Below are 22486 nucleotides of genomic sequence, written 5' to 3' on the forward strand. Positions count from 1 at the left end.
AGCAGTCCACCCACGAACGCCTTCTGCACAGCCGCCTTCGAGCGCTTTCCGCCAGCAGACGGCCGACAGGGCCCGGGACCCGAGAACCCCAGGACCCGAAAGTCATCCGGGCTCCCTTCACCTGCAGCCGGGGAAACTGAGGCAGCGGCGCCGCGCCCCCTCCCAGCAGGGTGCGAGTTTTAAGGCACCGGAAGTAGTTTTTTTTTCCTCCAAAGCAGGAGCTACGTATCAAACACACCAAAGGTGAAATTTTAACCACTTTCCATCCCCCTAAAAGTTAACGCTCATTCTCACGCTCCTCTCCCTACAGCCCGCGGCAGCCCCCTGGTTCCTCCACTGCCTTCACGGGCCATAGCAGAGAGCGGGATCGGAAGTGGAGCAGCCGGGGCTCGAACCGGCGCCCACCTGGGATGCCGGCGCGGCAGACCAGGGCGTTGACCCGCTGCGCCACAGCGCCGGCCCCAAGCCCCTGGTTCCTAAAGAAGACGACGGGAACACGCCCAAGAGCGGCAGCCTCCGAGGCCGGCGACTCGGGACCTTCGCACGGCCTCCCCGCCGCCGCGTCGCTCCGCCCGCGCCCACGTGACCCGCGCTCTCCCGCCTCCGCCGGGCCGAACCACTGCGGCCGCGGGCGGGGGGGGGGCGGCGACCGGCGGCTTGGCCAGCGGCACGGCGGGGCCGGGCAGGCGATTAAAGCAGCTGCCGGACGCTTCTGTGTTGCGCCCGGCAGTCGTCTTTCCAGAAGCGCCGGCCACCTCTGGCTCGCCGTGGGCTCCCTGAGTATTTCGGAGTGGCCGGCTCTGCTGTCCAGTCAGTGGACGAGTCTAAAAAGCCGATTCGTAAAGGGGGAGTTCAGTGATGGAAGCTGAACGGTTTGTCTGGTCAAAGACTGAGACGGCCTCAGCATCACTGCTTGATGAGCTGACAGTCTCCCACGGTGTTCATTTTCCAGTTCAGAGTCTGTCTTGATCCATGCCGCGGTCGGCCCCGCAGGTAGTTCAGTCCATCGCGTAGCGCCCGACGGGAGAAGGCAGGGAGCGGCTGCCATATTGGACGTGACCATTCGCTACGACAAATGGGGGGAGTAGCAGCTCCCAATGGGTTTATAGGTTGCCGAAACGACTTTGGTCTTTGCAGCTGAGCATCTTTCAGTCACAGCCACATCGGCGCCATTCATTCTAGACGCACTTCTGCGGATTCGGTGTCTTCCGGACTCGGCGAGGCGAATCGGGGCGTTGTGCTCGCCCCCCCCGGCCCCGGTGCTTTGGTGCGGCCTCCCGGGCGCACGCACGTGGCTCGGCGCTCGCCGGCGCGGCGCGCGGGGCGGCCTGGGAGTGTCGGCGGCGCGGCGGCGGCGGAGCTCGTGAGGCGCGGCGTCGGGCTCATGCAGGACGCGGAGAACGTGGCGCTGCCGGAGGCGGCCGAGGAGCGGGCCGAGCCCGGGCAGCAGCAGCAGCAGCAGCCGGGGGCTGAGCCGCCGCCCGAGGAGGAGCCGCCGCGGCCCGCGGGGGCCGAGGACGCCGCCGCGGAAGCGGCCGCGGAGGCCGGGCCGGAGCCCGACGTGAGGGCCGAGCCGGCCGAGGCGCAGGAGGCCGCGTCCAGCCCGGCCGAGCCCCCCGCAACGCTCCCCGCCGAGCAGGGCGAGGCCCCGCGGGAGCAGGCCCGGGACGAGCCGGCCCCGGCGTCCGAGGCGGAGGGCAGCGCGGCCGAGGCCGAGCCGCGGGCGGTGGAGAACGGCGACGCGGACGAGCCGTCGTTCAGCGACCCCGAGGACTTCGTGGACGACGTGAGCGAGGAAGGTGAGGGGTCGCCGGCGGCCTGCGGGCGCTCCGGCCAGGGCCGGGGGGCCCGGAAGTGCCCGCCTCCCGGCGAGCCCCGGCCGGCCCGCCGCGGCTTCCGATCCGGACGGCCCGGGTGCCCGCCCTGGCCCTCGCGCCCCTGGGCCCTCGCGCGGCCTCCGGGGGTGCCGAGCTGGGTGGGTGGGCTTCCGGCCGCGGAGCAGGTGGGAGCGCCGGCCGGGGCGGCTGGAAGCGGCTGTTCCGGCCGCGGTACCAGCAGAAACAGGGCTTCCGGCCGCTCTCCCGCCCCCAGTGCCTGAAAGCCGGGCCGGGCCGGGCCGGGCGCTGCGTCCTGGCCTCCGAGATGCGCGCAGGGCCCACGCGCGGGGCTCAGCTCCGCGGCCTCCCGGGCGGGATGCGGGGCTCCGGCTGGCAGCGCCGAGGGGCGGCCCCGAGAGCCCCGAGCCGACGCGGTGTGAAGGCACAGCCGGTGTTGCTGCCCTCCTGCCTGGGCCAGCGTTGGTTTGTAACCTGCGTTCTTTCTAGCGCAGCGATTTTTCTCATTTTAAAATTCAAGGTTTGGGTTTAAAGCTCATTTTGACCCTTGGGTGTTCGCATGGGAAGAGCCCATGTAATGGTCAGGGGGTTCTGCCCCGAGGGGGTGCGGGGCAGTCAGGAGCCGTACCGGGGCGCCTGCGTGGCCCCGAGGTGCGCGCGTTCCACGGAGGGCGTGGCCGCTCCCGCGCTGTGGGTCCGGGTGAAGGGCCGCCCGGCGGGGTCTTTGCCGCAGTGGGCCGAGTGCGGGGCCGGCTCGGGCGCTCGCGCCGCGCGGTGCCTCTGCTGTCAGCCTCACCCGCATCCCGCGTGGGCACCGGGTTGGGTCCTGGCTGTTCCATTTCCTGTCCGATTCCCCGCCGATGGCCTGGGAAAAGCAGCGGAAGGTGGTCCGAGCGCTGGGCCCTGCACCCACGTGGGAGACGGGGAGAAACTCCTGGCTTCCGCGCGGCCGGCCCTGGCTGTGCTGCCCCAGGGAGTGCGCAGCGGATGGAGGACCTCCCGCTCGCTGACTTTCAAACACACACATCTGTAAACCTCGTTTAAGCGTCAGACGTTGCTTCGGGTCTGGCTCCCGAAGCATTGCTGGTGGTTTTGCGACTTGTCTCTGCTGCTCCTGGGCCAGGCTGGGAATCCCCGAGCCGGGAGTGACCCCTGCTGGGCCGGCGTGCGATTGAGTGAATTCGTTGGTCCTTCCCGGGCCTGGGCAGATCCTTGCCGCCTGGTTGCACTGAGCACCTGCGGGACGGCTGCTGGCTCTCTGTTGTAAACCTTGTAAATTCGGATCAGGCTCGGCAGGGTTTGCTTGGACGCTGAGCGTGTTTTACAAGTGACCCGAGCGGCCTGGTGCCTGCAGCGAGGGTGCCTCTCTGCTTGGTCTCAGTTTTGGCTCTTCTTGAAAGGCAGAGAAATACAAAAACTTTCGTCTGCCAGTTCACTCCACAAATACCCAAAGTAGCGGGGGCTCAACCGGGACTGGGCTAGGGCGTAGCCAGGACTGGAACTCAGTGCAGGTCCCCTGGGTGGGTGGCAGGGATCCCGCCTCCTGGGCCGGCGCTGCCCCCCCCCCCCCCCCCCCGGGACGCACACGAGCAGAAAGCTGGAATCGGAAGCAGAGCCAGGACTTGAACCCAGGCGCTCTGACGTGGGGTGCGGCTTTCCAAGCTGTGTCTCGCCCGTCCCAGTCTTGGCGTCTTGGAAATTCAGTCTGCAGGGGCCAGTGCTGCGGGCGCAGCAGGTTAAGCCTCTGCTTGTGGCACCAGCGCCCTTGAGTCCCGGCCGCTCCACTTCCCATCCAGCTCTCTGCTGTGGCCTGGGAAAGCAGTGGAGGACGGCCCAAGTGCTTGGGCCCTGCACCCGCATGGGAGACCCGGAAGAAGCTCCTGGTTTCCGGCTCTGGATCGGCGCAGCTCCAGGCCTTGTCGCCATTTGCAATGAGCCAGCGGATGGAAGGCCTTCTTGCTCGCTCGCTCTCATTTTGCCTGTTGAATACATAAAACCTTTAAAAGAAATTCAATTTATAGTTTTTTAAGGTGATATTTTTACTGTCATTCGTAAAAGTGTTGGTGTTAATTAGAAATGGTTTATGATGGCCCTTTCCTTGGAATTAGAAGATCTTCCTCCTCTGGAAAGACCTTCATATGTTTTACTATGAAAATTTCAAACCTATACTCCACTTTTGTTTTTTAAGATTTATTTATTTACTTGAAATGCAAAGTTACAGAGAGGCAGAGGCAGAGAGAGGTCTTCCATCTGCTGGTTCATTTCCCAAATGGCCGCAACAGCTAGAGCTGGGCCAGTCCAAAGCCAGGAGCTTCTTCCGCGTCCTCACGTGGGTGCAGGGGCCCAAGCACTTGGGCATCCTCCACTGCTTTCCCAGAACACAGCAGAGAGCTGGATGGGAAATGGAGCAGCCGGGCCTCGAACCACACCCGTGTGGGATGCCTGCGTGTAGGCAGCGGCTCCACCCTCTGCGCCACAGCGCCAGCCCCTCGTGAGTGTGCTTCGTGGGTTTGAGAGGTTCCTCTCTGCTCCAGCACCTGAGCTGATGCGGGTTGGCATTTGTGCAGGATCTGTGTTTAAAGGTGGGGCTTGCTTTGACTCCATTGGTGCCCAGCTTCCCTTCCTGCAGGTCCATCTCCACCAGGTGGTCGGAAGGGCCTAAGGCCTGAGTGAGCCTCGCATTGGCTGGCAGCCAGATAGGATTGGCTCACCGCCAGGCCCAGCCTCCAGTCTGCTTTGTGTGTCCCTGTGTCCTGTCTAGCTGACTGCGGGGTGGAAGCAGTTTCAGAAAGCTTGAGTGCTGGGGCTTGGGCTGTGGTGCAGCAGGTAAAGGCACCGCCTGCAGTGCCGTGTGGGTGCCGGTTCATGTCTCAGCTGCCCCACTTCCGACCCAGCTCCCTGCTGTGGCCTGGGAAAGCAGTAGAAGATGGACTAAGTGCTTGGGTCCTCGTACCCGTGTGGGAGACCTAGAAGAAGTTCCTGGCTTCAGATTGGCCCAGCTGCGGCCGTTGCAGCCAATGGAGTGAACCAGCAGAGGGAAGACCTCTTTCTTTACCTCTCTTTCTCTGTAACTCTGATTTTCAAATAAATAAATAAATTTTTAAAGAAAGAAAAGCTTGAGTACTTAGGTTTGTTTTTTTTTTTTCTTTGCAATTTATGTATTCAAAAGGCAGAACGGCAGAGAGAGTGAACTTCCATCTGCTGCTTCAGTCCCCCAGTGCCCACAAAAGCCAGGAGCCAAACACTTCACCCTGGACTCCCACGTGAGCGGCAGGGACACAAGTCCTTGGGCCATCATCTTCAGCCTTCCCAGGGGCATCAGCAGGAAACTGGATTGGAAACAGAGCAGCCAGGACTCAAACTAACACTGGTGTGGGATGCTGACGGCTGGGGCTTGTGCACTGTAATGCCCGCTCCCAAGTTTTAGGTTTTTAAAAGTAGGTGGTTACAAAGAAATTTTTTTAAAGAGTTATTTATTTATGTGAAAGTCAGAGTTACACAGAGAGATGGAGAGGCAGAGAGAGGGGGGGGGGTCTTCCATCCACTGATTCACTCCCTAATTGGCCACAATGGCAGGTGCTGCGCCGATCTGAGGCCAGGAGCCAGGAGCTTCCTCTGGGTCTCCCGCGTGGGTGCAGGGGCCCAAGCACTTGGGCCATCTTCTGCTTCCCCAGGCCATCAGCAGGAAGCTGGATGGGAAGTGGAGCAGCCGGGACTTGAACCGGTGCTCCTGTGGGATGCCGGCACTGATTTTGAAAGATCTAGTACTGGGTTTCTTCAGGTTTTTCTGGGGTTCACTGCATTGTTATCCACGCTGCTGTTGTTCTTTCAAGCGCTCCAGTGCTGTGGGAAATGAGCTGGTGTCCTCAGCGTTTGCGATCCCAGACAAGGGAGTGTGAAGTGTCGGGTCTTCCTTGTTCGTAGTTGTGTGTCTCCACAGGCTAGAGAGAGGGCATTTGGCTTATTCGGGTTTCGCTTCTGGAAGTCACCCGCAGCTACTGTGTGACCGTTTTCCTCTGGAAGCAGTCCCTGACTGACCACTCTTTGTCTGGAACAGAGCTACTGGGAGACGTGCTCAAGGACCGGCCCCAGGAGGCGGACGGGATCGACTCGGTGATCGTGGTGGACAATGTCCCTCAGGTGGGGCCCGATCGGCTGGACAAACTCAAAAATGTCATCCACAAGATCTTTTCCAAGTTCGGGAAAATCACAAATGACTATTACCCGGAAGAGGACGGCAAGACGAAAGGGTGAGTCTCGCCCCCTGGGGTGGGTTTGCGTTTCCCGTGGCGCAGGCGGTGCGGAAGTTGAAGTTGCAGTCTGTGCCAGCCTCCCCTCGTACGAGCGTGGAAGCTGCTCTGTGTCCCTAGGGTGGGCGCGTGGCGTTGTGGGAGATGCTGTCCTGGTGCCGTGCTGCCCTCCTTGCTGGTTTGCACTTCTGCCAGTGTGTGTGGAAGTTGTGCGTCCCAGACTTCCTGAATCACATTGTGTGTAACTCTCCAAATACCCACAACAGTCAGTGCTGGGCCAGGCCGTAGCTGGGATGCCGGAACTCCAGCTGGGTCTCTGTGGAGGTGGCAGGGACCCAAGAACTTGAGCCACCACCTCCTGCTGCCCAGGGTGTGCATTAACCGGAAGCTGGACTCAGGAGCCAGCACTGGGAATTGAGCCCAGGCCCTCTGACGTGGCATGCAGGTGTCGCAGGCGGTGGCTCACCCTAGGCCGAGCACCCGCGCGAAGCTGATGGAGCGGTTAGAACTACCTAGAATGGTTTGTTTCTGCAGAAAGTGGCCCCGTATAGGTAATGTTGCCAGCGCTTTCTGTCGTGGGAAGCAGGTTAAAGGATAGCTTGTCTGGTCCTCAGCTGCTTGGGTCTCATGTTGAGTTTTAATCAGATGCCCTCTGAGGTCCTTCATCATTTTTCCTCTCACACGGAACGTTAGCCTCGCTGAGATCATTCATGCACGTTAGCCTCTGTAGTGACAAGGTGTGTAGTTTCAGCCTTAATGTACCGTCACAGCCGAGGTGTTTCTCTGTGTGCACTGTGAAACTGGAGCTCTGGGCCCTGGATTGGGATTTTCTCGCTTGAGGGGACTCCTGGGCTGGTCCTTCGTGCCCAGTTTGGCTGCCCTGGGGGTGTGGCAGCGAGGCCGGAGGCTGATGTGGATGGGGGCTGGTGCCTGTGCCTCAGGTACATCTTCCTGGAGTACGCCTCTCCTGCCCACGCCGTGGACGCTGTGAAAAATGCCGACGGCTACAAGCTCGACAAGCAGCACACGTTCAGGGTCAACCTCTTCACTGACTTTGACAAGTGAGTGTAGACGCTCAGCGCACCTAGTGGGTGTGGGGCCTTCTGGGCTGCCCCGCACTTCTGACGGTCAGAGCGTGTCCTGTCCTGCCTGTGGGGAGGGCAGGGAGGCAGGACTGCGGTCCCCTCTGCCGGTCCAGTCTCTGCTGCTCAGCAGTTGCTGATTGTCCCCCAGGTACATGACGATCAGTGACGAGTGGGACATTCCAGAGAAACAGCCTTTCAAAGACCTGGTAAGTGGTCGGGCCCCACGTGGTTCAGGAGGCGTCCCTGGGGCCCCGCGCACACGGGCGTCTGTGGAAGAGGGGCTGTTCGCAGGTGCCTGCTCTCGGTCCTCTAGGGGAACTTACGTTACTGGCTTGAAGAGGCAGAATGCAGAGACCAGTACAGCGTGATTTTCGAGAGCGGGGACCGAACTTCCATCTTCTGGAATGACGTGAAGGACCCTGTCTCCATCGAGGAAAGAGCGGTGTGTGTTTCCTGCCGGGGCCTCCTGCGTCGCCTCTGGGCCAGGCTTCCATGAAACTGACGGACGGGCAGGCGGGCGGGCGAAGTGCATTCAGTGTGAGGTCGCGGATGGAGAGTGTACGGGCTTCAGTCAGGAGGTTGAGGAATTGGGGGTGGGGTGGGGTAGGGCGTGGTCTCTGGATGTCGTCCTCTGAGCTTGGCACTCCCTTTGTCCGCAGAGATGGACGGAGACGTATGTGCGTTGGTCCCCTAAGGGCACCTACCTGGCTACCTTCCATCAGAGAGGCATTGCCCTGTGGGGTGGAGAGAAGTTCAAGCAGATCCAGAGGTTCAGCCACCAGGGGGTCCAGCTTATTGACTTCTCACCTTGCGAGAGGTGAGCTGCTGGGGAGCGTGGAGTGGGGAGTTCTTGCGAGAGGTGAGCTGCGGGGGAGGTGTGGGGGAGTCCCTGTGAGAGGTGAGCTGCGGGGGAGGTGTGGGGGAGTCCGTGGGAGAGGGGAGTTGTGGGGGAGTCTGTGCCAGAGGTGAGCTGCTGAGGAGGCGTGGGGAGTCCATGCCCTCCCCACCTCCTGCGGGCCCTTCCCCGCCCCGTCAGTGATCCCACCTGTGTGCTGCTGTGGTCTCAGACCTGGGCAAGTGGAGGGAGCCTGCAGAGGGTCCGTGGCCTCTTAGGCAGTCTGTAGTCAGTGCTGTCGCCCTGGCTTTGTCATCTCCCTTGGCCTGCTGAGTGCGTGCAGGCTCTGTCCTGGGCCGTGGCGGGGAGTGGTTGAAGTGTATGTCCCTAGGAATGGGGAATTCTGGCTGCCCATTTGTTTCTGTGTGGCTTTTTTTTTTTTTTTTTTTTTTTTTTTTTTAGATTTATTTGAATGAGAGAGCGCCTTCCATCTTTTGGTTCACTCCCCAGGTGGCCACAACAGCCAGGGCTGAGCCAGGAACTTCACCCAGGTCTCCCATGTGGGTGCAGGGCTCCAGATATGTGAGCCAGCAGACAGAAGACCTCTCTCTGTCTCTCCCTCTCTCTGTAACTCTGCCTCTCAAATAAGTCTTTTTTATAACCTCTCCTACAAGTGTGAGGCAGCCCCACATGCAGACGCTCGGCCTGACCTCTGCCGGGGCAGCATACAGATCCAGGAGGCAGGTGTGGCCTCATCTCTGCCGCTGTGGAGTCGCGGGGTCACCACACGGCCACACTGCCACGGCTGTCCACTGAGAGCAGGACTGTGCTGCGTGGTGCTCGCTGTGTCTCCAGTGCTTCACAAAGTGCCCAACACATGAGAGGCTCCGATGGGTGGATGGTTTTGGTTATGTGATTTGCAAGCAAAAAGTCTGTTTTTCAGTTAGTTGCTTAGTTTTTATAGCTCAAAGATTGTTTTTCAGATCTGAGTAAGGGATTTAATAGCTTTCGAGTGGGGTGACGTTTCAAGCCATCGTTGTTAACGTAGCTGATCAAGCTGTCGAGTTTTCCTGGGAGAGGAAGTGGTCATTGAAAGCCTAGGAGAGGAGCGAGGTCTGGTTTGGGCTGTTTGTGTTTTGGATCCGGTGAACATTGCTGGGCTTCTCAGCCGGGAGTGCACCATGTGTGCTGTTGACTTTGTCAGTCTCAGTGAGGCGGGCACAGGCAGCGTGTGGGAGGTGCACTGCCCTGCCCTCTAGCTCACTCCCACAGAGCACCCTGACACAGAGTGCACTGTGTGGTGAAAGTGCCAGCTGCAGGGGTCTTGGCTGCCACCGTCTGCAGTGCTCTGTGTCTGCCCAGCAGCTTCTCCGCGCTCCATGTGCGTGTGTGTGAGGGTCGTGATCGCCACTCGTGGACATGGTTCTGTGTCTGCCCAGCGGCTTCTCCGCGCTCCTTGTGCGCGTGTGCGAGGGTCGTGATCGCCACTCGTGGACACGGTTCTGTGTCTGCCCAGCGGCTTCTCCACGCTCCTTGTGTGCGTGTGCGAGGGTCGTGATCGCCACTCGTGGACACGGTTCTGTGTGCCACAGAGGCTGCTGTGTTCTCCATGTGCATGTGCAGGGGGTGATGTCACACAGTGCCCCTCTCTTACAGGTACCTGGTGACCTTTAGCCCCCTGATGGACACGCAGGATGACCCCCAGGCCATCATCATCTGGGACATCCTTACCGGGCACAAGAAGAGGGGCTTTCACTGTGAGAGCTCCGCCCACTGGCCTATTTTTAAGTAAGTAGAACAGAGCAGTTCTTCTCTGTGACTTTTTTTTGTGGCGGTTACCTGGTAGTTCTTTCTTCTCCTTAGGTGGAGCCACGATGGTAAATTCTTCGCCAGGATGACCCTGGACACCCTCAGTATCTACGAAACCCCCGTGAGTGGTCCTGGTCGCCTGAAAGCTGTCCCCTTGGTTCCTGTCCTCTGGGGTCACTTTGCTTGAGGGTGTGGTCCCTGCCTTCCTTGAGGTGGAGCAGCACAAGGGGCTGCGTTGGGTGCACGTCTGGGGTCTGGGGCGGTGCTGGGTCGTCAGGCCTCACGTCTGCAGTGGTCACAGGGAGGTCTCAGCAGTGGGCGCTGGAGGCTGTTGTGCCAACCTGTGTGCCCGCCCACTCCCAGGCAGGCTCGCCCCGTGGTCTCCTTTGCTTTTGAAAACTGTCACTGAGACACTGGCATGATCTGACCCACTGTCACCTTGTTTTTGGACAGTCCATGGGTCTTCTGGATAAGAAGAGCTTGAAGATCTCTGGAATAAAGTGAGTGTCTGTGTGGGACTCTGCTGTGTGCTTGCCAGCACACAGGGTTCAGGTCTCACGGCTCTGAGGCTCCTGTCCGCTGTCACAGCCTTCCTCCCCCTCCCCCTCGTGTGGCTGAGGGGCAGGGGCTCTCTGGGCCTCTTACGTCAGGGTGCTGACCTTGTGTGGGAGGCCTCTACACCTGGCCTGGGCCCCTGCCAAATGTGCCCTGCACGCCCTCCCCTGGGGCGTGGAGTTGGAACATGGATTTCTGGGGAATATAAACCTTGGGGTCCCTGCAGCTGGCTTTCCGTCTGTGAGTGCCCAGCTCTTAAGCCATTGGTGGACGGCCATGGGCACTTGTTCTAGACAAGACCAGGGCGCAGTAGGCTTGCGCTGGCCACCGAGTAGCCCCTTGTTCACGCAGCCACATGGTCTTGGGTCCGCACGCTCCTCTGTGCTTGTAGGCTGGACAGTTGTGTCCTCCTCGGAAAGAGCCGAGCTCACAGGTCTCTGGTCCTCTGAGCTCTGTGAGTGGTAGGCTCCCGTGTTTCAGCTCACTTTCTGTCAGTGGAGACTGGACATTTTTATTTACCTGAAAACTCGGGGTCCGGCCTTGTGGGGTCGTGGGTCAGTTTGCCTGCAATGCTGGCATCCCGTCTGGGTACCAGCTGGCTGCTCCACCTCCAGTCCAGCTAGCTGTATGATAACGCACCTGGGAAAGCAGTGAAGAACGGCCCGAGGTCTTAGGTCCCTGCCACCCACTGGGGAGACCCAGGCAGAGTTCCCAGCTCCTAACTGGCCTGTCCCAGCCCTGGACATCACAGCCACTTGGGGGGTGAACCAGTGCATGGGAGATCTCTGCCTCTCCCTGTTACTCTAACAGCCTTTCAAGTAAATAAGTAAATAAATAATGAAATCATCAGTCAGTCTTAAGCCAAAAGTAAAACTCAGAGCTGGTTGACCTCGCAGTAGTGAACCACCAACCAGCGTGGCAGACACGTTGCATTTGTTTTTCTTTGTTTCACATTCTTTCCATTACAAGAAAACCAAGTGTGGGTTCTCAGTGAATGTGCTCGCGTGCAGGTGCCGTGCACGTGTGTGAGTTCACGGGCCTCTGTCGTGCAGAGCAGCTCCCTTGGGAGAGGGACTCGCCGCAGGTCTGGGGTCTGAGCTGCTGTCTACATAACACGTAGCTGGATCCATCGGCCTGCAGTTCACTCACTCGCTTGGTAGCAGCTGTGTGTGGCCGAGAGCGTGGAGGGTTGAGGAGCGTGGTGGGGTCTGTGTTAGTCTGACAGCGGGCAGCAGTGGTGACATCTGTGTCAGTTTTCTGACTGCAGCCAAGTCTGGTGATGCTCAGGCGTGTGGACTGCCCCGGGCTGTGCTGTGGCCGTGGCTGCAGCCGCTGCTGGTGGTCAGTGCGCCAGACTGAGCTTTTGCCCTCGGTCTTGTCCTGCAGAGACTTCTCCTGGTCCCCTGGCGGCAACATCATAGCCTTCTGGGTGCCTGAAGACAAAGACATTCCCGCCAGGGTGACCCTGATGCAGCTGCCCAGCAGACAGGAGATCCGCGTGCGGAACCTCTTCAACGTCGTGGACTGCAAGCTGCACTGGCAGAAGAACGGAGACTATCTGTGTGTTAAAGTAGACAGGACTCCAAAAGGCACCCAGGTGAGTGGGTGCCGGGGGCTCCGAGTTCCGAGCTAACGGGCAGGCGTCCGGGGGATGTTAGTGACTATCTTGTGCAAATCCGTGGGTCCTTTCAGACCTACCTGGGATGGATGAGCAGCAGTTCGCTGATGTCGTATCCAGCTGGGGAGTGCAGTCACTGCCTTTAAAGATTTATTGACTTGTTTGTTTGAAAGGCAGAGCACCACAGAGAGAGTTTTGTTTTTTTGGACAGAGAGGTCTTCCTTTACCATTGGTTCACCCTCCAATGGCCACTGCGGCCAGCGCACCGCGCTGATCCGAAGCCAGGAGCCAGGTGCTTCTCCTGGTCTCCCATGGGGTGCAGGGCCCAAGCACCTGGGCCATCCTCCACTGCACTCCCGGGCCATAGCAGAGAGCTGGCCTGGAAGAGGGGCAACCAGGACAGAATCCAGCGCCCCGACCGGGACTAGAGTCTGGTGTGCCGACACTGCAGGTGGAGGATTAGCCAAGTGAGCCATGGCGCTGGCCTAGAGAGAGATCTTTTATCCACTGGTTGACTCCCCACGTAGCCATCACAGCCAAGGCTGGGCCAGGCCACAGCTGCCAGTCGGGACTCCATCTGGGTGTCTGAGGGTGGCAGGAGTTCAAGTACTAGAGCCGTGCTCGCTGCTTCCTGCGCATCTGTAGGAGGCTGCGTCAGAAGTGAAGCGGCTGGGACTCAGATAACGATAACGGATGCAGCGGCGCAGGCTGCGTGTGCTTAGCCCACTGTGCCCACGCCAGCCACCGTGATGACCCTGCTGGACACACAGCCGCCCCTCGTAGCTGAGCGCGCACAGCGGAGCAGGCGCCTCTCCTGGGCACCCAGCTCCCTCATGTTGCAGTAGAGTGAGTCTGCTGTTTTCTGTGGACACGCTTCATGCAGATCGGCACCCAGGTTGGCTTTTTCACATCATTTCTATTTAGCACAGCAAAATGTAGCCTAAAGGGGCCGGCGCCCTGGCTCACTTGGTTAGTCCTCTGCCTGCAGCGCTGGCATCCCATATGGGCACCAGGTTCTAGTCCCGGCTGTTCCTCTTCCAGTCCAGCCCTCTTCTGTGGCCAGGGAGTGCAGTGGAAGATGGCCCAAGTGCTTGGGCCCTGCACCCGCATGGGAGACCAGTGGGAAGCATCTGGCTCCTGGCTTTGGATCAGCACAGCTCCAGCCGTAGCGGCCACTTAGGGATGAACCAATGGAAGGAAGACCTTTGTCTCTGTCTCTGTCTAACTCTGTCAAATTAAAAAAAAAAAATAGCCTAGAATTTGCTTTTCTTTTTTTCTGTTTTTAACATGCACTTCCCCTGATGGAGTTAGCCAGCTCCGTGGCTGTTTGTTATATTCACAATGGTGTATGGCCAAAGCCACATTTTCCAGAATGTTCTCACGCAGAGGGTGCTGCATGCCTGTCAGCTGTCGCACTCCACAGCTCCCCTAGCTCCTGACAGCCTCTGCTTTTTCTGTCTGGCTGACCCCACTTGGGACGTCTCCTGTCGATAAAACCAGGGCTGGCGGCCTTGTCCGACAGCTGCCACACACACAGGGCATCTGTGTGCAGCGTGGGAGGAGCTGTGTTCATTTCCACCGCTGAGCAGTGTGCTCTCTTGCTAGGCAGACCATGCTTCATCCATCCTTCTGGGGTGGCCGTTGACCACTGAGGATTGTGCACACCTGGCGTTCTGTCACAGAGACGGCACCAGGACGGTGTGTGGTCCCAGCACTGCGGCTCCAGGGCACTGGAGTCCACTGCGGGCCTCCGGCAGTCAGCCTGAGGGGCCTGGGTGTGGCTGTAGGACGGCCCCCTTGGGTACTGGAGAGGGGCCTGGGTGTGGCTGTAGGACGGCCCCCTTGGGTAGAGCTGCACGTGGCTTAGCTGCCAAGGGCTCTTTGTCCCCACCTCCCTGAGACTAATTTCAGTCACTTGAGCTCCTCGCGAGTTCATCACATGTATAAAGTTAATCTCTTATTGCATTAATAAATGCTAGTTTTGGATGTCACTTTTGTTTTTTTAAACAGGGTGTTGTCACAAATTTTGAAATTTTTCGGATGAGGGAAAAACAGGTGCCTGTGGATGTGGTCGAAATGAAAGGTGAGTTTCATTACCGTCCTTCCTGGTTGTGTCGGCTCAGTGTCCTGCTGACCCTCCACTTCTGAACCTGCAGAGCGCCCAGGGCACGTGGCCGAGACTGGGCTCTGAGCGGGAGCGGCCGTCTCCGAAGCACACACGTGTAGACAAGTTCAGGTTTTGTGGTGTCCCTCGCAGCAGAGTGGGGGCCCTGTCGCTGCCCACGCCGGGAGCTCACTGCACAGGCGCTCAGCCTGGGGCGCAGACTCGCAGCTCATAAAGCTGCTTCGCTTTCTCCTAAGGACACGATATACTGTTTGGTTTCCGGTTGTTTGCTGCGTGCATTACTTGCTGTCCGCAGTGTTGATACCTCCCGCTCTCTCTGAGATTTACTTATTTGAGAAGGAGAGAGATCTTCCATCCTCTGGTTCACTTCCCAAGTGGCTGCAGTCAGCCGGTGCTGGGCCTGCCTGAAGCCGGTAGCCTGGAATTCCATGTAGGTCTCCCGTATGGGGCACAGGCTCGTCAGGCAGGGAGCTGGGTCAGACACAGCATTGCCCGAGACGCACCGCGACAGGCAGTCCATGAGCAATGCTCAGCCGCTGTGCCAGACGCGGGCTGCGCTTCGCGTGATCACTCGTGTCCTCACTTCCTGTCGTGCCTCTCCGCAGGAAGTCCAGCCCATGGCCTTTTCCTTTTTGTTGTTTGCACGGTCGCCCTGGGTGGCCTGTTGGGCATAGGATGTGATGTCAGGACGGGGTAGGCAGCCTTTTTCCTGCCATTGGGATTTTGTGTGTATTTTTAATTATTTATTTATTTGAAGGAGTTAGGGGAAGAGAAAGGTCCTCCATCCACTGGTTCACCCCAGATGGCTGCAGCGCCGGCAGCCGAGAGCTTTTTCCATGGGTGGCAGGGTCCAGGCATCTAGGTTGTCTGGCCGTGCAGAGTCGGCGGCGTGCAGATTAGCCGGCTGCAGGTTTCTGATTCTGAATCCCACAAGCAGTTCTGCATAGGCACGGGGCGTGGGGTCCCCAGCCGCACGGGACACGGGCTCCGCACAGCCCCCCGGGGTGACTCAGGAGGAGGCGGGTTTCCTGTGCTGCGGGTGGCTTCACGGCAGGGATCGCTCACACCTGGGGCTGGGCCCGCCCTCGCGTTGCTCTGGTCGCACAGTGAGGGGCATCTCGGGTCACACGTGGGAGTTGTTTGGATGACCGGGTGGCCATGTCTTGCTGCCGCAGAGACCATCATCGCGTTTGCCTGGGAGCCCAACGGGAGCAAGTTCGCCGTGCTGCACGGGGAGGCGCCGCGCATCTCCGTCTCTTTCTACCACGTCAAGAGCAACGGGAAGATTGAGCTCAGCAGTGAGTGGCCGGGCCCCTGCCTGCCTGGGGGCTTGCTCAGGGCCCAGGGGGCCGTCGGGCTGGTGCGGTCACACTTGTCCAGTCACACTTGTGGTCAGGCCTGCGTTCACACACAGCTGGGTGCGCTGTGGGCTTAGATGCCTCACAGATGCAGACAAGGGTGCTTCGTGTTCCTGGGGTGTGGGCGTCTGTGAGCTCCCGGCGGGCCCCTCGGCTCACATTCATGTTGCTGAGGTTGACCACCTTCTCCCTTGTTGTGAGTCGGGTGCTGTGGGCTAGGGGTCACTTCCTTGGATACCCGCCCGCCCCTTAGTCTGAGGCGGGGTCCTTTGCCCTGCCTCTGGGCTCCCTGATCCAGTGAGTGGGCTGGAAGCCAGCTCCCTGTGGCTGTGGTCCCACAGCGGTGCAGTGCCCCTCTCCCTGCCTCTCCTGGGGGTGCTGTGTCTCGGGCTCCCGAGGTGTGTGTGGTGCAGCACCCCTCCCTCTCCCTGCCTCTCCTGGGGGTGCTGTGTCTCGGGCTCCCGAGGTGTGTGTGGTGCAGCACCCCTCTCCCTGCCTCTCCTGGGGGTGCTGTGTCTCGGGCTCCCGAGGTGCTGTGGCGCGCATGGCAGTAGCTTGCTGCCTCCTGAAAGTCTCATTCTCGCTGTGGTGTGTGTGTGGTGGCCTCGGGCTGTGCAGCACACCGAGCACCTCCCCCGGGTCTGGCTGCCCTGCCGCGTGGAACCGCACCGTGGGTTCATCCCAGTCCTCAGAAGGAACTCGTGTGTGCTAGAGGCAGCGTTTCCCTAGAGAAGTCTGCAGAACTCAGTTCTCACGTGGCCGGAGCTTAGCATTGAGTGGTAGAATCAGTTCTGTGACGTTGGATGCGCTTCCATTGCTCTGCCATGTGAGAAGTCAGGCGGTTGGAGGCCACGAGGAGACCTGCGCTCTGTGCTACGAGCAGAGGGGCCTCCCCCTGCGCTGCGTGCCGGGGGCCCTGCCCAGGGTGCTCCCTGGCACGCGGTGGCACTCGGCGCTGTGCCTGTGTGTATTCCAGGGCTTCTGCCTGTTTTTCCCCTGACGAGTTCTTCTGTAACGTGTTCTAGTTTAAGTGAAGTTACTTGAAAGGCAGAGACCTCTCCCATCTACTGGTTCACTCCCCCAGTGTGCGCAGGGCCCTGAACTCGGGATCCAGCCGCGTGAGCCGCGGCCTCCCGGGCCCCCGGGCCGTTCTGGTCTGAGAACGCCGCCCTGTTGGGGCAGTGTCCTTCGAAGCACGTCTCCTCTCCTCTTGCTGCCCTGCTGCACGATGATTCTTTGAACGTGCCACAGGCCAGGAGGGAAGAGCCCGGGTTCCCGGCCCCGAGGTGGAGGCCCTGTGACAGCGGATGTTTGTTGTAATGGATGAACTCTCTGGGTAACTCCGTGAAGTGAAAAAGCGGTGTCAGTTTCAACGGACCCCTGCCCCTTTTTTCTTTTTTTTTTTTTTCCAGTGTGGAGCACAGCTTCAGGTGTACTGAGATGGGTTTTCCATAACTGCCTTTTTTTTTTTTTTTTTTTAAGATTTATTTATTTGAAAGAGTTACGTAGAGAGAGTAAAGGCAGAGAGAGGGGTCTTTGGTCTGATGGTTCCTTCCCAGATGGCTGCAACGGCTGGAGCTGTGCCGATCCCAAGCCAGGAGCTTCTTCTGGGTCCCCCATGCGGGTGCAGGGGCCCAAGCACTTGGGCCATCTTCCACTGCTTTCCCAGGCCACATCAGAGAGCTGGACTGGAAGAGGAGCAGCCGGGACCAGAACCGGTGCCCACATGGGATGCCGGCGCTTCAGGCCAGGACGTTAACCCGCTGTGCCACAATGCCCCCTCCCCCCCAATTGCTTTGAGAGCCAGCAAAGGCATGGGCTGTAGGTGGAGTCCTGACCCAAAGCCCCTTGTGCCAGATCCACCATAGCGGGCCGTGGGCAGTGGGCACCGTGATGCAGACTTTAACATACGGGTGCTTGCTTGCTTTCTTTCCAGAGATGTTTGACAAGCAGCAGGCAAACACCATCTTCTGGAGCCCCCAAGGACAGTTTGTGGTGCTGGCCGGCCTGCGGAGGTGGGTGGCCCAGCTGAGCCCATCCGTGTGGTCACAGGGAAAGGTGGGGGTGTCCTTGTGTCCCCTCACAGTGCGGAGTGTCTGTACGCTCCGGCGTGCGGGCCGAGGGCAGGCAGGGTCCGTGCTGGCACGCAGGTGTCATCCTCCGTGGCCTGCAGACCTGCACCTGTGGTGTCCTTCCCAGCATCCTCACCCACGTGTGCTCTCGCAGGAAAAACAGACCGCAGGTAGCGGTTTGACTGTTCCCTCTGGCCATTGTCACGATGAGCATTCAAGAGCACAGTTTCGCCTCTCCCGTTTCCTGTCGTTCCAGTGAGGCTTGTACATGGTGGAGAGGATGCCCTCTGCTGCCTGCCCCACCTCACTGTACACCGGGGCTGGGTTGGGGGTCCGGGGAAGGGTCGTCTGGCCCTGCCAAGGCAGCTGCGGGCAGCACTCGAAATTGAGTGAATCCTCAGCTGGCTAGTTTTCAGTTGCTGCTTTCCTATGGCCCACGAATGTTAGAAATTCCCAAACGGCCCCTGGAGAAAGGGTTCCCCACCCCTGCTGTGGAGGCGGAGCTCTGCCCATCCACCCCTGCAGCCTGGAGGCGCCTTGGCCCCCACAAGACGCAGAGCGGCAGCAGGTGCGGCCCGTCTTGTCTGGTGATGCTGGGAGCAGCTGAGGTCACAGGGCTTCGGTGGCTGCCCCCTGGCGCTGCCTGTCACCGCGCCATCGTGCCCTTGTGTCACGTTCCTCCACAGCATGAACGGTGCCTTAGCGTTCGTCGACACCTCAGACTGCACGGTCATGAACATTGCAGAGCACTACATGGCCTCCGACGTGGAGTGGGATCCGACCGGGCGCTACGTGGTCACCTCCGTGTCCTGGTGGAGCCACAAGGTACAGGCGCTGCCAGGCTCGGCTACCAGGCCCGGCTTCAGCTCCCCGTCTCATCAGCAAGTCCTGGCTTACTGAAGCTGTCCTCTGTGTGTGTAGCACAGAATAGGTGGGCGGCCGTGAATACAGGAAGAGGCGGGGTGGCAGACGAGGCGGGCGGCCAGGAGGAGCTGTGTCCGCCTAGGGCCAGGGACCCCTGCAAGGAGTCGGGTGGTCGGGGAGCAGGAGGTCCCCGCCTAGGGAGTTTGACTTCTCTGCCTCCGGAGGTCCGGTGCTGGTGGGCATGTCGGCTGGCCAGAGTCTGCACGCACTCGGTGCTACTGTGCTGGAGCTCTGAGCTTCATGTCTGGAGGTGATGGTGGCTGATGGAGGAGTGGGGTGTTGGACTGGGTGCCGATAGACAGGGCCCTAGGTGAATTGGGGTGGCTGTGTGTGGTGAGCTGAGCACCCTGCATTGGCCACCTTGTTTAGATGTCACCACAGTGAGACTGTCAGGATGCTTTTATTAAGAAGTGACACACTTGGCCGGCGCCGCGGCTCACTAGGCTAATCCTCCGCCTAGCGGCGCCGGCACACCGGGTTCTAGTCCCGGTCGGGGCGCCGGATTCTGTCCCGGTTGCCCCTCTTCCAGGCCAGCCCTCTGCTGTGGCCAGGGAGTGCAGTGGAGGATGGCCCAGGTGCTTGGGCCCTGCACCCCATGGGAGACCAGGAAAAGCACCTGGCTCCTGGCTCCTGCCATCGGATCAGCGCGGCGGCCATTGGAGGGTGAACCAACGGCAAAGGAAGACCTTTCTCTCTGTCTCTCTCTCTATCCACTCTGCCTGTCAAAAAAAAAAAAAAAAAAGTGACACACTCTGTTTTAGATACAAACACTTAGCTTCCCAAAAGTGCTTGTTTGCAATAAGGAGATTGTGCCAAAAGGGGCTTCAAGGCACTGCCTCTGGGAAGCTTCGTTGTAGAAAGAGAAGTGAGCAGAACTCAGCAGTGTGGTTGGTGATGGAGCGCTCTGTGTCCCGGCCCATGCTGCTCGTGGCAGACCAGGGGTAACAGGCCTATGCTTTGCGCGGCGCTGGTGTCGCCGCGTGCGCCCAGCACCCTGTGAGTCACCCCGTCTTGTCTTTGCTGGCACCCCTCGCCTGGCTGGAATGACAGCAGAGGCTGGGGCCACGGCTTCATTCACTGATGGAACGCGAGCCCTGGGGCATCGTTGGCAAGTGTGTTCTTGGTGCCACCGGCCCTGCCGACCACGAAGATCGTGGTCTTGGCTCTGGCGCTGCTGGCCGGGGGAGGGACGGGCAGCTCAGCTTGGCGACGGCTCTCTTCTAGGTGGACAATGCTTACTGGCTGTGGACCTTCCAAGGACGCCTCCTGCAGAAGAACAACAAGGACCGCTTCTGCCAGCTGCTCTGGAGGCCGCGGCCCCCGACGCTCCTGAGCCAGGAGCAGATAAAGGTGTGTGCCGGCACCAGGTCCGGGCTGTGGGGTGGAGACCAGTGTTCACAGGGACTCCAACATGCTACACGGTCACTGAGAACAAAACAGAAAAGAGCAGTTTTCAAACAGTAAACTTCAAATTTGCATGGACTGGAAGGGTGGATGAAAAGATGCCAGGGTGTATTACAAATTCCCGGAGGGATTAGAAGAGACATATTTGGGATTTACATAATTAGGGGAAATAGGCTTAGGGTATTAGGTCGCAGCTAAGAGGGGAGCGTAATTCCCAGGAAGACAGGCCACTGTGACAGCGCGGTCTGGAGAGGCGGGGCGAGCACTCGGGCCTGTGTTCCGTCTGCTGCTGGGGTGTCATTCCGTGTTGGTGACTTTGAAGATGGCTTTTGTGGTTCTGCTTTGAATGCTAATCCTGACTGACTGGTCTTTTGTTTCAGCAAATTAAAAAGGATCTGAAGAAATACTCAAAGATCTTTGAGCAGAAGGACCGCCTGAGCCAATCCAAAGCTTCCAAGGTCGGTCTCATTCCCAGGACTTGGGCACTGCGGAGGTGGGCGTTCTGTCGTGTCTGCTTGGGAGGGCAGGAGGCTGCTTGTCCCCAGACACTGCTTGTCCTGTGGCCACAGGCTGGCAGCCGCAGGCAGATGTGTACACAGGCATATGGGACTGACCGGACTGTAGCTACAGCCATGGCTGCCTCCACTGTGGTTGGGTGGGGAGAAGGGGCAGTGGCAGAAGAGGACAAAGTGAGGCGTGGCACCAGCGTGCTATTGTGGGCAGGTGTGGGCTGGGCTCCTGTGGCCATGCATTGGGCCACGTGGTCACTCTGACTGCACTATCTGCTCAGGAATTGGTGGAGAGGAGGAGAGCCATGATGGAAGACTTCAGAAAATACCGGAAAGCGGCCCAAGAGCTCTACGTGGGACAGAAAAACGAGCGTCTGGAGTTGAGAGGAGGTAACAGGAGGATCCCTTGTGCTGTCCAAGCGCTGAGGCCTCTTCCTGTCCCGAGGCACATGGGTGTCCACAGCGGGGGCCTCGCCCATGGCTCCCAGCCCTGGGCTGGCTCCATGGGTTTGTGTGCCCACATGTGGGACCTGGAGGCCGCCGACTGTCGGCGTCTGCCCCACGGGGAACCCGTCCTTTCTGCAGGTGTGGACACTGATGAGCTGGACAGCAACGTGGACGACTGGGAGGAGGAGACCATCGAGTTCTTTGTCACTGAGGAAGTCATTCCTCTGGGGAGTCAGGAGTGAGCCGCGTGGCAGGTGCGCTGACTTCACGCCGGGGCTTGCTAGTGTCGCAGCTGCTCTGTCCCCTAAATTTAAAAAATGCCTGTGTAAGGTAGAAGCCAATATCCAGTTACAGGTGCCTGGGTTAGGGAAGTGTGGGGTGCGTGGAGCCCTGCCTGGGGCGCGCGTGGAGCTGCTGTCTGAGCAGCTAAGAGGGCAGCTGTGGCCTGGGCGGGTCTCGGCATCCAGGGAGAGGAGGGGCTTATCCCTGCCCCTTCCAGAAGGCTTGAATGTGGACTGCGTGGGAGTGCATGAGAGAGGGTTGACCCGGCCGCCAGGCCTCCCAGCACTGGGCAGTCCCTGCCTGCCTGAGACATCTTTCAAAGCTGGGGGAGGCGTGCTGGGCGTGCAGGAGCTGCTGTGACAGCAGGGCCCTCGGGATCCCAGCCCTCCCTGTGGGCGCTGTGCGAGGACAGCAGGTGTGTGTGTGCCACAGCGGGGACGGGAGATGTGCCAGCCCCTGTGGGGACACCAGGTGACTTTTTGGTGCCCGGTTGTCACTTGGTTGCTGGTCCCGGGGCCAGGAGTGGCTCCCAGCTGGCTTGAGTGGGCCACGTGTTGAAGGCTCTGGTGCTGCACAGAGCAGAGCGGGTTTCCCGGCCCTCCAGCCAGCCCTCTAGTCCTGTACTTGGCTGGCCTGGCTGCTCAGCTGCTGTCAGGGACAGAGTCAAGGGTGGTTCCTGTGTTGCAGTGTTGTCACCGTCTGGCCCAGGACGGAGGTCGCCTCCTGCGGAACTCTGCGCAACACCTGCACCGTGGCCTGTGCTCCCTCCGGACCGTGACTGCCCCGGACTCCCCGTGTCCACACGCTCTGTGCCTTCAGACCCCTGGGTCTTGAGTGGGGAGGCTGAGAGGCACCACTTGTCCCTGCGTTGTGGGGCTTCTTCTCCATGCCTCCGACATCTGCTGCTTAGCCTGGAGGCAGTGTTTCCAGGGTGTGCCATCCTCAGCGACTGAGGCTTCTGCTCGAGGACTCCTGTCCTGTGCGAGGGCCAGCGTGCAGACCAGCGAGGGAGCTGTGCACTGGGCCTGTCCCCACGATCAGGTTGGGGCAGGCTCTCAGCAGGTTGAACGTGGAAATAAAAGCAAACCTGTATGGCAAAACTGTCTTTCTCCTCTTTGCACACCCACGGCAGCCTTGCCCGCCATACCCGTCCCCCTCCCCCAGTGGTCAGGTCCCCGTGGCGTCACGACGCTGGCTTGTGGCCAGGCTGTGGCCCCTGCCCTGTGCCTTTCCAGCCACGCATCCAGTCAGCCGGACACTGTTTGCTGTGAGAAGATGCTTGTGTTCCTGCGAGAGCCCTCGAGACCAGTGCGCACAGTCGGACGGCACGTTTGCACCAAGAGCTGTCAGCCAGCCACTGTTAACGAGCCCTGAACGC

At 59.8% G+C, this 22486-nt stretch overlaps 1 protein-coding gene across 1 annotated transcript; it reads left to right on the top strand.

Annotated features, from left to right (window-relative positions):
- Nucleotides 1-1309: 1309 nt before the first annotated feature.
- EIF3B (eukaryotic translation initiation factor 3 subunit B) lies at nucleotides 1310-22208 on the top strand. The gene is made up of 19 exons (XM_008252827.3): nucleotides 1310-1799; nucleotides 5893-6085; nucleotides 7027-7146; nucleotides 7319-7376; nucleotides 7484-7612; nucleotides 7830-7987; nucleotides 9662-9793; nucleotides 9869-9935; nucleotides 10268-10314; nucleotides 11756-11966; nucleotides 13998-14070; nucleotides 15288-15410; nucleotides 17407-17485; nucleotides 18229-18367; nucleotides 19691-19816; nucleotides 20251-20328; nucleotides 20661-20769; nucleotides 20965-21080; nucleotides 21796-22208. Exons 1-18 carry the CDS (start codon nucleotides 1385-1387, stop codon nucleotides 21066-21068), a joined length of 2361 nt encoding a protein of 786 aa, XP_008251049.2. The 5' UTR covers nucleotides 1310-1384; the 3' UTR covers nucleotides 21069-21080; nucleotides 21796-22208.
- Nucleotides 22209-22486: the final 278 nt, after the last annotated feature.

Source organism: Oryctolagus cuniculus, chromosome 19 (genome assembly GCF_964237555.1).
Source record: "Oryctolagus cuniculus chromosome 19, mOryCun1.1, whole genome shotgun sequence".
Classification (NCBI taxonomy): Eukaryota; Metazoa; Chordata; class Mammalia; order Lagomorpha; family Leporidae; genus Oryctolagus; species Oryctolagus cuniculus.